This window comes from Vanacampus margaritifer, chromosome 1, assembly GCF_051991255.1.
Source record: "Vanacampus margaritifer isolate UIUO_Vmar chromosome 1, RoL_Vmar_1.0, whole genome shotgun sequence".
NCBI classification, from domain to species: Eukaryota; Metazoa; Chordata; class Actinopteri; order Syngnathiformes; family Syngnathidae; genus Vanacampus; species Vanacampus margaritifer.
The window spans coordinates 25,735,059-25,752,139 of record NC_135432.1 but is presented as its reverse complement, the minus strand read 5'-3'; the positions used below and the strand labels follow the sequence as shown (position 1 = coordinate 25,752,139).

Sequence of the window (17,081 nt, the reverse complement as noted above, 5' to 3'; positions counted from 1 at the left end):
CTGAGTGTGAACCCAAATAATTGTATGAATAAATATATATTTAAATATAGTACACAACAATTTGTTCAATAGGCTAATTAGTTTTTAAATCAAAGCCCAGTAAAAAGTGTATTATTTTTTTTAAAAAGGGGAATTGTTAATAAAAAATGGTTGGAATCTCTCAATGGTTTTAATGAGAAGACAATTTGCAATTTTGGTATTTTAGCAAAAAGCATGAAGTCGATGCACACAATTTGCTTTCGTGGGACACAGAAATAGAATAAGGCGGGCCAGATTTGTGCTAAACTCTGTTATAAAGCACATTTACATCCTCGTTATTCGTGCATGGTTCCTGCTAAATAAACTAAAACACATTTTGTAAAACTTGAACCCAATTGCTCGGTAGACGGCGATCTTTGCGGTGGCTCTGGTATGGGTTTAGCGGAGCTAGCGGTGCGGGGAGCAGTGATAGAGAAATCCTGCAGTGTAGCGTCACTGTAGGAGGGGGAAAAAATACTCACGCCCTTTCCGTGTTTGAAGCTGCCCATTGGCTTATTTCGCCATTAGTCACCCGAATCTATTCTCTCACTGGCCGAACGAGCTGTCGCTCATTGCGCTCGTGAGGGAGTTGACGTAATCTGGGTAAATCAAGACAGTTTATCAATTCTCTCCGCCTGCCTGCAGATAGACGTCCGCCTTTTCATCTTTACAGGGAAATAAGGCTCTACAAGGGCTCCTGGATCACGATTGGAACTTCACCCGGCGGAGGCCACCACTAGAATGGGCATTTTTCTCGAGAGTGGACTTTATGACAGTTTCAATGCTTGCGCATTCTGATAGAAAAACAACACGTTTGACGTCCGCTAGCTTAATCGTTAGTCGCCGCTGCCCTATGGTGTGTGTGCTGCTGGAGTGACAGTCTTCGAAGGTGAGTAAATACAGTAAAGTTAGTCATTTAAAGCCCGAAAGTCACCACTAAACGAGGTGGTTATTACTCAGGATTGACAGGCATTTGTTCGTGGTTTGGCTGCTGAGCATTAGCCCGCTTTAGCTTGTCGTAGACGGGCGGGTGTGTGGTGGTGTCTCCGTACCGTTACCGTTATCAAAACTTAATTTTTTTTGCTTTATACTGTCTTTTATTTGCTTAAAAATACATTGAAAGTGGCTAACTTTCTAGATATTTCCGCCGCCGGATGCGAGTCGCACACATATGTTAAACCCCAGACGTTAACTTATGCGCTGATTAATAGTACTGATTAGAAATAAATAAATCTAGGGTAATAAATAAAGGATGTCCTGTCATTTCCATTCATTGCCATTTATTTTAGCCCCTCGTGTGGGGTTCATCGGGGACAATGCGTCCGTGCTGTGCTACTAAAAAAAAGCACCCGACTGCATCCTGTCGCACTATTAACAATAAACAGCACCGGAGGATTAGCGTGCTTGCTCACATCTTGTTTTGAATGGGAAACAAGGTCCGATCCCTTTCCCGTATAAAGTTTAAAAGGTGCTGGAGGCAATTGCCAGGCCTGGACCTCTGTCCTGCCGTAGCGCCAAGCAAAGAAGGCTGAGTTGAATTTCATGGGCGTATGCTTCAACTAGTATGGCTGACTTGCAAGCTTCTGCAAAGTAACGATTTGTTTTTGTTATATGTGTAACGCCATCACTTGACAAAGTTGAATTCGGATGGTTTATGCTTGTATGTGGAATTAGCTTTCGGTAACATCTTGTAAAGTTTTTTGTTTCACTATTCATAGGGGTTAGATACAGAGACACACACTACAAAATGGCAAGTAATGACATCGCAAAAATCTTTAGAATTTCCTATAGTAATAATTCAACCCGTAAATAGCCGCCAAACTATGATTCCTCATTTCATCTCAACATTTTCCTTAATAAATGGCTTAGTCTCGCTGTTGAGATGTATCACTTGAACATACTTCCTTGATACCAATGACTAATTTCCTATTTTCCAGTGCTCAGAGCCAAATTGTGGCATTTATGACTGTTATAAATAAGGAGCATAAAAACACAAGGGCATTGAATCACCAATAATAGCGAATAGTTGGTGGTTCACTCACTGTATCAGAAACAATTCTTTGTATTTTGTTCAGCACTGCATGTGTCTTACCTTTAGCGACTGATCAGCTGTTTACTTCCACCATTGCCAAAAGCGATCAGGAGCTTTTTCTGCATCATCTTGAAGTTTACTGGCCTAATTTTGCTGCAAAATGACAAGGGTATACTATAAATGTAAGACAGGCGGCTATTAGAATTCTTCTTAGACTTTGGTCAGCCATTTTTGTTGACTGTTGTGGTTGTCCTGTCATGCCTTCAGGTATTTAATGTGACCATTTTTTTCATTCTCTAGGAGGGAGGGGGCACACGACAAAATTTACTAGGAGACCGTCCCGCACCGCAAACATGTCCGGGGCGTCGGTAAAAGTCGCTGTTCGAGTACGACCCTTCAACTCCAGGGAGACGAGCAAGGATTCAAAATGTATCATTCAAATGCAAGGCAACACTACAAGTAAGTCTCTCAACATGTGCACACATGAGCCATGTTCATGTATGTCTACTCTTAAACATGTTATGAAATCCTCTTTAGTGGAATAAACATTCACTTCAATTTATTATGAGCATTTGTGAGTTTAGGATTGCACTTAGGGCCAGATCCAATGCTCTCGGCGGCCACTCATAACCCACGAGCCGTAGTTTCCACACCCCTGCACTACTATGTTACCGTCCTTTGGGCCTTTTAGCAGCAAATAGTGAAACAGTTGGGGACAAACAGGCCTGAAGAGAATAAAAAGGCTTACAGGGTGACATTCCTCCTCCTCCTCCTCTTCCTCCGAAGCGGCCTGCATGCCGGAGGAGTTGTGTGTGTGAGAAATGCTGAGTTGGTTTGTAGCAGGACACCCAGGGGCCACAGTGCAGTCTGACTACACCCCCGATTCATCAAAGCTTTCCATCCACACTTTCTGTTTGTCAATGGATGTGTGAGTGGCTTTGTGTTTTTTTTTTATGGATTGCAGTGTTTCCCACATATTTGAAATATACTTGGGTGGGGGTGGGGGTGGGGGGGGGGTTCTCAGTTCTGCGACTTGCGTAACTCTAACCTCATGATCCACAAGTGAGTGACAGCAAACTAATGTTACATGCGGTACAGCTGGTCGCGACACGTTTTATTCTTATTATTAGTATATATTTTTTTAAATATATATTTTTATTAAATTGTCTTGAAATCTACTTAAGTGGTGGCCAGTTTACTTTGGTGGCCCGCCCAAGTATTAACATGGTGTGGGAAGCACTGGATTGTTGTGATGAGTGTCATATCCTTTTTATAGGTGTTGTAAAGCTGAATGTTTAGCCAATGTGCATAAGTCCAGTACTTAACAAGTTTACCAGATGAACACTTTTATTTGCCTGTAAATTTCACAACAAAGTGAAGCAAAGTGTTAATGGGTTCCACTTAAATAGGATTTTATTTAACATGTGCAATACAATGAAACTTATGAGGTGGAACACAATCCTATCTAGGAAGGTCCAATTTATTTGTTTAAAAACACATTTTCTTATTTTAGCTAATATAAATATAAACTGTCAATTTGTCACATCACATTTTTTTTTATAGCTATGTTTATTTTAAGTTAATATTATTCACTGCCTCCTACTGCATGTGTAAAAATATTACCTTAAGCTAATCATTGCTTCTCCTGAGAAATTAACGCAAAAGGAGGAAGGCTTAATCTCTTTTTGGGAAGTCGGTATCCTCTTTAGAAAGACGGGCTCAATGTAAAAATGTAGGACCAGAATGTGTTTCATGGTCTTGTGATTGAACATGTGTGCTTTTTGTGACTGTGAGTCATCAGGATCCCGACGGGGCCAGCTTCCACTTAAGTCGCACTTCCTCTTCCATCTGAGATATGAGCTCAAGTCTATCTCATATGAAGATTCATTGATGCAGTCACGCTAAGCTATTCTCCCAACTTTGAATTTGTTCTGTCAGTCAGTCAGTCATATCAGACTCATTAAACTAAGCCTACATAAATCTACCCAAGTTTCTCAAAACAGTTATGGCTGACTTGCTTCATCCCCCTGCCAAAGAAAGCTTTGTGTGAAATCCAGAGTGCCTGTTCGCCATGTCCTTGGATTTTGTTCTGAAGGGCCCAAGGCAGAACTGCATTGGAATATGCAGCATTTTGGTGGCTTGGATAGTCCTTGCATAGTCCTTTGCTCATCGTCCTAGCACACAGGCAGATTGCAGAGCAGAAAGGGGTGCTGGCAGGTGGCCACACTCTCACTTCATTGCAGATGGTATGCAGGGAATGCTATCTTATTAGGATGCTGAAAGGCTGAACATAGCTAGTAACGCACACACAAACACACACGTCTTGACGCATGCTGTCAAAACTTGTAGGGTGAATACAGAGCAATTGATGTACTTGGATTATCTTGTTGGTAAACCCAACGGACCTGTACACACAGTTTTATGAACTCTTTCACCAATTTTTGTTGAGCTATTTAGGTCACTGGCCCTAATGGCCACCAGAAAGGTAAATAATAGTTAGGCATCTGATGAACTTGTACATCCATACAGTAAGTAAGGCCCTCATAACTTAAATCGTGATTTATGAGGTTTCGGCCCGCACCTAAATCTCAACAAAGTTGCCAATAGGAAGCATTTTACCCAATAATGATCAGGCTGATTTTTGTTGGTATTGGGAAGATTTGTAAAGTAGCGATATTTGTGGCACATTTTGTAATGTTCTCATAGGGCTGTGCAATTCATTGAAATTCAATTTCACTCCACAATTACAAAATCAGTATAAATGTAAACAAAAAAATAAAATTATTAATCCTAATTTGGAGTTGCTTACATTTATATATTTGTATCTTTCTTATTTTAAAATGACCAATTTAATAAATCTTGTTTGGTCCAAAAGGTGTGTGTGTGTATATGTATATATATATATATGTATATATATATATATATATATATATGTATATATATATATATATATATATATATATATATATATATATATATATATATATATATATATATATATAATCTGGATTTCAGTCACTATCAAATTAATCGCAGCCCTATGCATATGTTTCGTATTTATACTTTTGGAAATATTGTATTCGCTCAAAAACAAAGCACGCTGTTCATATTTAATGTTCTGATGTCACTTAAGTGCTGTCGCTGCACAATTGTACCAATACTAATCAATTATATTTATTTGATATTCAATACACAAGTATATATTTATTTTTTTGCCTAAAAAGAGACATAACCTCGCAATTGTAGATGAGCATTTAACTAAATTTCCTTGATGGTCTCAATGAATTGATCTTTTTAAACATTATTTTTCAAGCATGAATGTTCTTAATTCCTGCTTCAATGCGAGTGGTTTACTGAGGCTTGTCAAGGTTTCTGAAGAAGTTGCCAAGTCAGCCATCCATCCATTTTCTGGACCAGCATCGCAGAATCAACAGTGCCTCTTTGGGTTACCAACAAATAGTGCACTCCATTTAGCCTCATTTGCTTTAGCGCAACTAATCAGCTAACTAAACTCCCTCTTCCAACTCAGAATGCCATCAGATGCAAAGCTTAAAATGATTTGTGCATTTCCCCCCACCTCGTTGAACTCCCGAGAGCCAAGGCTGCATGACATGAAAGTTACATTGATTGGTCAAGCCTCGGCAGCTTGACAGACATGGCCTGTTTAATCGAGTTTGTTGGTCATTGTGTAGGTGTTAGACAGATGTGTAGTCGAGATTGTGACACTCCCCTTATTATTGTCTGGCTCAAGGGCGTATTGTGGGGCTGTTTGTGTCAATAACACTGAAAAACAGACTTGGCATCTTGGGGGCAAAGGCAGGAAGGATATGCTGCCTCACTCGCCTGCTCCTCATGCATAGAGGGTTGTCAAGGATCTAGTTCTAGCAAATTGATTGTTCGCTGTTCAGGGAATGTGTCCAAGGCCTCTGCGGGCAGGCAGGCAGGCAGGCTGCAAACAAGTAAAGGCCTCTTTGGAGTGGAGACGCTTTCTCTTACAAAGCAGAACTAATATCATTAGAATAGGATGACGCCATACGCTTAACCGTTTTGCTTGTGTTTCAAATGGCATCCACAGCCTACCATCATTAGGGGCCTGATGTTTTCTCATCGGCCGCTATGTTGTTATGTAACTCGTCTTATGTTCCCGGTCAGCAGCCTTGCATGTATGGATGGCCAAAAATGGTCGACTGATCATGCACTCAGTGAAGGCCTGATTGGAGTGTTTGTGGGGGGTCGCGCATGATTTGTTTGTCATCGTACCACAAATGCTTTAGGAAAAACACAGGCGTCCCCCAACTTTGTGTCTTTGGAGTGTATGTTACATAATACCACCTCTCAAAATGAGCATACACTAATTGACAAACTGAAGGTCAACGCAGCAATTAAAATTTCAGATCCACATGAGGGTCCTCTCTCTTTGAGTGCACTACACTGGATGGTGACATAACAAAATATAACCGTGTTTACTTCACCTGAATGTGGCGCTGCTTGGTCAGGATCCATCTTTTGGATACCGGCACAACTATGGCATATCATGATGCGGTTGAACCTCCTGCAGACAGGCCTGATTGACCTGATTAGAAGCAGTAATCCACAGGCTTGCCTCCGGATGCCACGCCCTACCGCCGTAATCCCGCTGACCCTTGTCGGTGTGCGCTGACACTCCAGGGTGTCACATTCCTCATCGCCTCATGCTGGGATTGACTTGGACCAACACACATGTGCCCACGTGCACCACTTGGAGAGCAGCTTGACATTTCAGACTGACCTCCTAATGAGGGAGTGGGCGGGGTAGGGGGGTTACTGCAGGCAGATGTCTGTGTCTGTTATCAGTGCACGATGTGTGTGTGTCATAAGACTCTTGAGGCTAGCATAATTGCATGTTGCTGACTGCTTCTCAATAGGTCATTTATTTTACTTCAATAGCGAGATACAGAAAATACTTGTAGATCAAGACTAGAAATGGATTTTGCACATATTGACAAACAACCATTCACACGCTCATGTTCGCATCTATGGACAATGCAGAGCAGTGATCCCCAACCACCGGTCCGTGGCCCAGTACTGTTCTGCCGTTACAAAAAAAGTAGCCATGGTCAATAAATAGACCTGCATCATTCTGATATGATTTATTTAAATTAAGGTCTTGTTCAAAATTTCTTTGCGTCAAGAATAACCATTAAAACATTTGATGGAACGTCTGGCGAACGTTTACAGAAACAAACGTCAGACGTGTCAGTGGGATACGGGCTTCAGTTGCTATCAAAATAAAACCGATAGACACTGTTGAAGAGTGGAAATTGAACCACATTGTGAGTAATGCTATATATATTTTGTTTCAGTAGACAAGTATTTTTCCCTATGTGGTGGGAAACAGTTGAGCCATGCCACATTTTGCTCACCTCATGAGTGTTGTGCTCACTGTTGTTTTGAGCCTGTGATGGCGCTGAATGGATACTGAGTCGGAGCTGGCTTGTGAGTGGGGGGAGGGGAGCTGTAGAAGCAGCCACATTAGCAGAGGCGGTGAAAGTCATGCACAAGCTTTATTCACATGTAGGGTAGCGTGACGCGGCATCACAGCCCGTTTCGTTGCTTGCCTTATACCTGACGCAAATGCATATTTTGTACATTTGAACTAAAAGGATGAAGGGGGAGGGATGCTGTGGTGTCACTTTGAATCAGATTGTGATTGACTGGTGTTTTTCAGGAATTGGTTGTAAAATGTTAAAGGGGATTAAGACGAGTCAGTCTTAGTGGTACATCTCATAAAGTCCACACTAATGCAGTCTTCATTGTTTTTATTTTGTAGAATGAAGTATTTTTTTGTGAAGAATTTGCTGTTTGACTGACACCAGTCTCATGAAAAACAACCCAATAACAACACAATGCAAAACAAGTCTGTTTAAATATCCTTGTTAACCTTCAATCAGTCGAATGGTTGTTAGAGAATGTCTGTATGACAAAAGAGTCTTGTGTTGTTTTGTGATTTCCTTTTTAGAGGAAATACTTAACAGTGGAATACAAAAGGACAGCATCTAAGTGAATGAACAAGGCTTGTTTATTCATGGGCTTGCTTGTATTGTGAGCGCGCTACCATTTAACAAAAGCAGCACTCACTCATTTTTTTTTATTATCGGATGCTCTGAAGCCCCCGTTTTACCAAGGAGTAGAGATTTGACGTTGAAACAATAGAATATAACATGAAATGTATAACATTCCAAAGTGAAATAATAACTACACAATAGCAAATTCAGCAGTACCAGGTGACGGATAATCAAGTGATGAGTGGAATGTCGTTCATGATGTTTATATGTTTATGTTGGTCGGCATATAGCACTGTACTGTGTCATGTTCCTTTTTATGCCAGGGTTACAACATATCATATACCACCTACTGCCCCCTCCAAATGTAGTGGAATGGGAAGGTCAATTCCTTTGTCTTTGATGTATACTGAAGACGTTTGGGTTCCAGATCAAAAGATTGACAACCGTTCAGAATTCCAACTTTTATTTCAGGATATTTTCATCCAGATGTTAAAAACTCAAGACAAAGCACCTTTTGTGTGAACCCACCCACTTATCAAGTGAGTAAAAGTATTGTAACAGACATAATTAAATTAAAACTTTTATTTACAATAATAGTTTATTTGCTGTCCTTGGGTAACATAGCTGGGCCCTTTCCCCACATTCAAGAATGCAAAAGTTTTTTTGTGTGTGTGTGTGTGTGTGTGTGTGTTTGTGCCCAAACCGACACTGTTCTTTTTCCAGACGGTTTTGTTCGCCTTCCTCCCACAGTCTGAGTGCTGAATTCCTAGTGCAACTGCAGTTTTTTTTCTTCTTGTAACTGCAATTTTATAGTCAAGGCACGGTGAGCTGTGTGGGCACGATGCTCGTTCTTTAATACTTGTGAACATACACATTCCTGTCCAGAAAATGTATAAAATTTGATTTTCATCTCATGATGGCTTGAGAATGTTTTTCCGCACAGATCAGTAGATTTGTTCATGATGCTACAGTGCTTACGTAAAGCCTGAAAACATTTAAAGTGAGACTCAGACCCTGAGTTGCAGCAAGCTGAGGAAATCCAGGTCACTGCTTTTTAAAATGTGCTCCTGTTGTTTGCAGTGAATGCAAGAGCTTCTGCGTTAAATGTATTTATATGTATAACAGCACAATCTTCACTTGGATCATATGATGCTCTTAAATCTGGGACACATTTAAGTCGGAAGACTAGGTTTAAATTTGAATTAGTTTGTGTTGTGAATACTGTTCACGGCCTGGCATGGGACAAAGAAATGTAGAAATGGTCTAAACCCGTAAAAATCAGATGCTAGCATAGCATCAGTAGGTTTCAGGGAAATGTGTACAGTCAGGGCAGGCAGGTGAGGCATAGCCTTCCTGGTGCATAGAACAAGCGCAGGGCTCTTCCAATAGATACATAACCAATAGAGGAATCCTTGGCTTGTTGGACATGCAGACCTAGCAGCCATCTTGAACCGTTGACTCACACTTTGAAGCGGCATCCTTTGGTATTGTACTGCCGGTGCTGAAGACACCTCACTCTGCGAAGGTCCACACCCTGAGGATCAAGTTTCAGAATTTGGTGTCTTGCTGAACTACAAAGCCCATTTGAAGTGCCCCCAAATGCATCCCACCTGTAGCAGTTTGCATCTGTCCGGTTTGTTGTAGCTTATGGTGGATAAAAGTCAGCACCTCATTCAGACTACTGTGATTTTTCCTCCGAAAAAGGCCAAAGTTCTTGCAGTGCCTCTTCAAAGTGTGAATGCTTAATATGAATGGTTACTCTCTGGCCGAAAAGTATATTTTAAAGAGTTCTTCCACTATAGGGATTTTGCACACTTGGGAATTGTGACTTGGCACAAACAGTGTACAGTTCTTGTAAGTCTTGAGTTTTTTTTCTCGTAAATTTGTGTGTGTGTGTGTTTGGGGGGGGGGGGTGTAGTTCTTGTAAATTTTCCACTTTATAATAGTCACAATCTGCGAGTTTATTTCTTATAGTTTTGTGAGTTTTTCTCTCGGAACATTACCCATAAAAAAAAAAGTTTTATTTTTTTATTTATTTATTTTTAAATACGCGGCCCTAATACGGTGTCGTACATCTTCTATTTTGGCTTCATATTTTTGTATCCAACTCCAGAGGAGTCAGTGCCTCACCAGTCATGAACCTCATCACACGTCACTGGTTTTGGCAGTTTGCTGGCACTACATTCTCTTACACCATAGCGATAAGGTTAGGTTCAGAATTAATTGATCCAGAAAGAAATTCGGGACAATAAAATGTTAAAACTACTGGAGTGCAAAACTCTCTTGGCTTATCAATTTTTTGTGAAGAGGCTAATCCTTTCTTGTTTGTTTTGTCAGTTCCTGAAGGTATATATTTAAAGTGCCAAATACCATTGTTGTCAGAAGTTATGTTGATGCATTTATCGTGTGTATGTGTGTGGTTTTGTTTTTTTGGGAGATCTTTTTGAGGCCACACCTGCAAGCTGGGGAACATCCATTTTGGATAAAGGTCCATGGGCACATTGGGCAGCATAAACGCTGTCAACTAAAAAGCCATTGGATCTTGTATCATTTAGGTAATATTAATTGCTGAGTTGTAAGTAGCAGTTGTGTTCAATAAACACAACTTGGAAACCAATTTGAGAGTTCATAGTTTCATTTAGGTTTTGAGCTGTTTAATATCACAAGTTATTGCCTGAGAGGGTTCCTTCATTTCTGTGTTGTAGTTCTGTTGTTTCCCCCCTTTTTTTTTGTTTAAACCCTGAGTGGAGCCCTGCTGGGTTAGCATGTTTTTTCTCTCTGGTGGTTTCTACAACCCCACCTCCCGTGTTGTGTCTGTTGTGTTTGTGCGGGTGTGCGTGAGCTGTTAATATCAAAAGAAGTCACAGTATGCAGCAGTTATCAGTGCCTCTGGGCAGTGTGAGCAATGTACAGTATGGTTTGGCAGGGATTGAGGTGGTTTGGTTGGGCAGCTGAAATCTTTCCATTCCTTCCTGTCACTGACATTCTGTCGGCATGCAAAGCACTAGCTGCCATCTGCTCATGTATAAATAGACAGTGGTCAGACCTGGAACAGCTGGCACATAGGCCAGCACTGCACACTCTACCACTGCTAAAGTAACTTTATTTATTTATCAGATCTCCAATTTTGCATTACTCTGGTTTATTGCGTGCAAGTGTTTCTCCATGGATAAACCAAAGAAGTCATCACTGACTGACTGACTGATTGCCAGGGCTTTTTGTAACAGGTGGATTATGTGGGCCAGTCTGCTTCAATACTGGGCAAAATGTCTTGCGTCACAACAATCTTTATTGTTTTGTTTTTTTACTGTTTCACATCATATTGGCATAGAAGGCTGTCATGTTCTATCACTCCAGTGTATTACTGAGGACGTTGGATTAATGTATTGAAATCTACAATTTAGAAATAACAATCAATTTATGAATTAAACGTTGTCATAGTGGAGTTCTACTAAGATGTAGCCCAACTTCCCACAGTTGATGAAATCAATATTCTGTTGTTTCTCATTAGACCACAGATTACAGATTTAAAACTGACTCAACTACACCTCTGCAGGCAAGTAGTTTCACTCAATTATTGACTTGATTTCTTTTTTTATTTTAAATTGCAAATAGAGTCTAAGAAATTAACCAGGGTTATATATTTTTATCATTGCTACAACAAATATAATGGCTATTCGAGCATAGTACTCTGTAAGTCTATGTGAAGTTAACTTGCAAACCATTTCTCTTTTTAAATGAGACTCTGCAGGTGATTACTAAAAAAGATAGAAGAGTCAATCAATGTGAAAAGCACTATTGTAATGGTTTGAGTTGAGCACATAAAGCCTTGTCATAACAGATTACCCAACATGTTTTGCATTCAACTGCTGTACCCTGTATTCAGCGTATTGTTCTCGACGCTTCCTGTGCTCCCCCCTCTACACTCTCTGTAGACAAAAATGATGTGATCAACCTTGTAGTGGTGGGATGGGGGTGGTCTGCTTCATTGTTTCAACAGACTCACATCACAATGCTGTGGGCATTAAAAGATGCACTGCATGTCCTTGACTTTTGGTTCTCTGTAACCAAAGAGCCAACAAAGTTGTTTTGGAAATGTTGTATGTCCGGTGTTGTGGCTGCAGCAAGCTCAGCTGTTTGTCAAATGTTGAACAGCGATGCTTCGACACTACTTATAGCTCACAGCTTTGAGTTGCATCCCTTGATAACTCTGTCATCTGTGCTGCAGCCCCGGCAACCGATACACATCACACACTCTTTCAATGACACTAGATACACACACAGACATCAAGTATTCTGTGGCAACGCAGAGCGTGTCCCTTGCAGTCTTAATGCTTATGCTATTTAAGAGCGAACAACCATTAGCATCCTGTTGCCCTGCTCAAACTATCAGCTTATGTCAACAGCGTTTTTTTCCCTATAATACATGTACAAATTCTATAAATAATATAAAGTAGCAGTATTATTTAGGCGTAGCATTAGAGCTGCGATGGTATGGATGGCTGTACGTGCGTGGAGTTAGCATGATTAGGCAGGGGTATGTGGGTTGGTCATGATGAGACATCCATTTACCAGATCACACACAGCCACACATAGAGGCCATTTGTACACATACTGTACTGTCTGTACTGTACTGTCTGCGGGCTGTTTGAAATCTTGTCCACTTCTGATGTAAATGGCTCTATAATAGCATTCACCGTAAACTCATTTGGAAGGGGATGTCACACTGCAGTAACAGACATATTGACGCTGTTTGACAATGTCCATCTGTGCCACACTGCCACATTTTTTCCCCCCCGGGAGCAATACTTCTAGAAGATACATCAAATGATTTTGATTTTTGTTTGTTGTATTAGACATATTTATCACCAACAACATATCTTTTGAGTTGTATGTGTGCATTGTCATAGTTGTAATAATTTGTAAGGTATAATGTCACATTTCGATAGATCTTAACTCTATCCAATTTAATGTGGTGGTAATTAATATGAATTTCGCCATTTAATTTTGATGTGCACTTTGGTTCAGCGGATTCATAGTACACTCTGTATATAGAGGTATTATTGTCAATCATTTGCTCAAAACATTAAAATTGTTATTCAAGGTTGGCGCCACTTAGATCGTTAAGACAAGCGACAGTTTGGCTTTTCAGCATTGTCTGTCATCGCTAGTCTCAATTACAAAGTAAATTCAGGAGGTGTGGCCTAAAGCAGAAGTATGTTTTTGAAAAGAAAGCCCTGACAGCAAATATAGATGCAGAACGTTTTACAAGCACGCCATTATAAAACATGTTTTCATTGGTTGTTGGAAGATGGAAGAAACAATAGCGTATTCAATGATGTTAAAAAGTCTAAAAATCATCAAGTGGAGACCCCTTACATGGCTTTCATTGGGCAGTGACACTCTAGTAGGATTTTTCATAGATGTTTTTTATGTTAACTACCAGATTCATTTATTTATTTATTTTTTTTACTATCGTGAGAGTTGTGTTGCACCGAAGTGAGCATTTACAATGCTCATAATACAATGCTGTTGGCTGCTAGTGGAAAGAGCATGCAGATGGCAAAAAGGCACTCCACAACACTGCATGAGAGCCGCATAGATGTTCTTCCAAGGACATGAGCGATTTCATCATTAACCATGCAGTTCATATTTACTGTATGCAGGCCGCAGGGAGGCTAATACCATTCTAATGGCTGAAAGACAAACTTATGCTAATTTTAATTCAGCACACACACACCAGCTGCATGTATATTCTAAAATGTTCATTGTTTAAAAAAAAAATCATTTGGTGCCAATCTTTGTGTCCAGTCTAGACATGCTTTGAGTCCTAACTGGTAAAGGGCAGGACAATTCCCCTTCTGCTCTTTTCAAGTGAATGGTCCGAGCTTTTTGTCCCCATCTGGTGTGCAGAAACCCTCTAACAACCTCATTACTTGGGGCATCTTCACTTGGGCCATCTTATTGGCCTCATGTTATATGCTGGAGTGCAACACAATGGTCTGCTACGATCAGCTGAGTGACTTTTGCTAGCAGGATGTGGTTAGTTAACGAGTATGCACCTAATCATGAAATGGGAAGCGCACATGGAGCACCAACATCCGGCCTGTCTTATCCTGCTCATCAGGAACCGAAAATCCAGATCAGTGACATTTCGGAGCAAATAAATATTTGACTAGGCTGTGTAATGGTGTCTGCGCAGTGAATTTATCTCTGCTCAGTGACTCGTGTCATTGTTCATTGCATGCCATGCTTTTATGTAATGTGAGTTAAGTGTTTTTAGATAATCAGATGCTGACCCAGTTATTTGCTGTTTTGTATATCTCAAGACTTGATGTTTACAGCTGTTATTTTATAACACAGTATTGTTATGGTTTTTGGGTTATGAAAGTTATTTTATTAATTCTTATAGTTTGACCTTTTCAGGAGCTTAATGTCTGACTTTTGAAGAAAAATATTGACACTCAATCTTACATAGTTTGCCATATGTAAATATTAACGTGCTGAAATTGATTGCTTTTGGGCAGTTGCGACATTATTATGCTGAAACCTATGTTCTGTACACGGTCACTAAACAGCTGTGGGGAAATAGTTTGGAGAAACTGAATACAGAGTGCAATCAATGTGCTTCATCCTTCTACTAGTGTGCCAAGTTGAAGTTGTTATGGCAACCAGTAACTGCTTCCGTACCCGTTGCCATGGTTTAGAAAGACGTGTGATGACGGTGTTCATTACACAGCAGACGCGTCTGCCATTTTAAGTCCAGAATGATTTCTCTGCTGGGAATATTTACTCTGAATTGAAAACAGAAAGTTACATTAGCATGCTGCTCCATGGCTTGATGTTAGTGCGTACTGCGTAGGCATCCATTTTTGTGCATAATCTCACATAGTGAGGTAAAGTTCACCACCGTCTGGCTTACTATTCAATACTAAAATTCAACAGTTTGACAGAAGGAATAGCACAGTAACAGTAGGGAATTATTCTTCACACACCGCCTTGTTGGGAGCAGATCTGTGCATTTTTACACTGCTGTATTTTAGCTTTTATAGTAGCTTCACTTGTGAGAGAGTGTTCCTGATCGACCGGCAGGACCATATGGGTGAGACAGATTTCTATGTGCAGGGGATTGTGGCATTCATGGCATTTCATAGCATGATTCACCTTCAGGCTTCAGGTGATGAGCAGTCTCCTATTAGCTGCGTCTTCGAAAATTTTCTGCGTCTTCAATAAAACCAACAAGACACAACTATTTTTGTTTGACAATAGATGGCTCACATCATGTGTGATAATCAGCAAGACGAGTTGATCCTCTCATTTTGCTGGCTTGTCATAGCCATCCCACACTATCGTCGTCAAAAAAAAATAAAAAAATAAAATAAAAATACTTTCAGTTTTATTGGTGTTCACAGCTGTGCTGGGGGCGGCTGCGGCTGGGTTGGGGTGGATGGCGAGGGTGGATGGGGGTCGTGGGGGGAGCGTGGTCTGTGGGCCGGTGTGGTTCCTGGCGGGCCTGCAGTGCCCCGTCCTGCTACGTTGGGTTGGGGGCGCGGGCCGCGTTGGGGTGGGGGGCGCTCCTGCTCCTGGGTTTGCTCTCCGGCCGGTGGCCCCTGCGGGGCCCGGGGGTCGTCCTTTGGCGCTGCCGCGGCCTGGGGGGCCCTGAGGTGTTGTGCTTGCTCTGTCCTGGCGGGGGTCGACGGCGCCCCTCTTTGGTGGAGATTTTCATGCACGCCAGATCCACCACACCAGCATCTATCGAAACTCAGACACAATCTTCCTCAGGTCATTGAATCGGTGGAGGCTGGTGTCTGTGGATCTCACTCCGCTTCGTCTGTCCTTCCTTCCTTTCCTCAGTCTCTCCTTTGGTCTCTTGAGGTCTCCCTGATTTGTTGAAATTTAGATGTCTCTGGGGTTGGTGAAGGACTCTGGTTGGTGGCCTGGTGGGTGGTGTCTGGTTGGTGCTGGATTTCACTTTCCTTTCTTTTCTTTGGTCCTTCCTCGGGTTTCCTGACGGCCTCACGACTCTGGCTGGAAGTGTTTGGTTTAGGGAAACGGTATGGGATTTTTATTTTTTTATAGGTTTTAGGTGAACTAATGAATGCACGCACGCATGCACGCACATACACATTTTCACCCACATACAAAAAAAAAAAATACAAAAAAAAAAAAATATATATATATATATATATATATATATATATGAAAAAAAAAGAAAAAGGAGAGCAATGATGATGACATGTCAAATCGGTAAAATTACCGAATGAACAATACTGAGCTCTCCAGAAAAAAAAAAACTTTCAGTTTTATTGGTGTTCACTGGCACCAAGTCATTGCTCATGCTGCCCCTTGTTATTTGCCACTAGTGTAAACTGTTCCACGAAAGGGTAATGGAAGGGCACTGGTCACCAAAACACCCCTACGCTTCTAAGTACGCTAGCTCCAATTTCCCTTTGGAGGCAGGTCAAAGGTAGCTTTTAGCTTTATTTAGACACTTCTATCACTGGATCCTCTTTCAGTAACCAATATGGAAGCTCCTGCTCTGCCATTGTACCCTATCAGTGGATGGGGTCTTCTACCTAATTTCTTTTACAAGGAAAGCTAATGATCAATTAAAAAAATAAATAAAAAAAATGTTTTTTTACTGTTCTGCACATGATCACAACCAGCAGGTTATGACTTTCATTCATTGAATATTCTGAACTATTAGGCATCATATTGCAGCCCAGGAAAGTTGTGCCGTAGCAGATGTAAGAGCTCTGCCGTATTATTATTGTAGTGTGAAACGTCTATCGTACAATATAACCCTCTGCCGTTTATATTGTTAGTTCAGATTTTAGATTTGCTGCCTTCCTTCTACTTAGGTAATCCTGTTTAGTTTCTTTTCCTCCGCTTAGCGGTTAGTAATATGCTTACCTGCAATGAATGGTTTTTATTTTGCCCTGGATGTTTTTTGTAGTTTTTGTAAATCTTTTATTCATTTGTTTGTG

The 17,081-nt window shown here is 40.8% G+C and overlaps 1 protein-coding gene across 19 annotated transcripts in view; it reads left to right on the top strand.

Annotated features, from left to right (window-relative positions):
• Positions 1 to 619: 619 nt before the first annotated feature.
• kif1b (kinesin family member 1B) overlaps positions 620 to 17,081 on the top strand; it is a 57,254-nt gene continuing 40,792 nt past the window's right edge. For 7 of the 19 annotated variants that reach the window (XM_077543054.1, XM_077543036.1, XM_077543026.1 and 4 more), the window contains exons 1-2: positions 629 to 907; positions 2,351 to 2,509. In XM_077543054.1, the coding sequence (XP_077399180.1) occupies positions 2,404 to 2,509 (106 nt within the window). In that variant the 5' untranslated portion in view covers positions 629 to 907; positions 2,351 to 2,403. Of the gene's footprint in view, positions 908 to 2,350; positions 2,510 to 17,081 lie in introns of all 19 variants that reach the window. The other 12 variants (XM_077543105.1, XM_077543153.1, XM_077543138.1 and 9 more) reach the window with 4 other exon arrangements.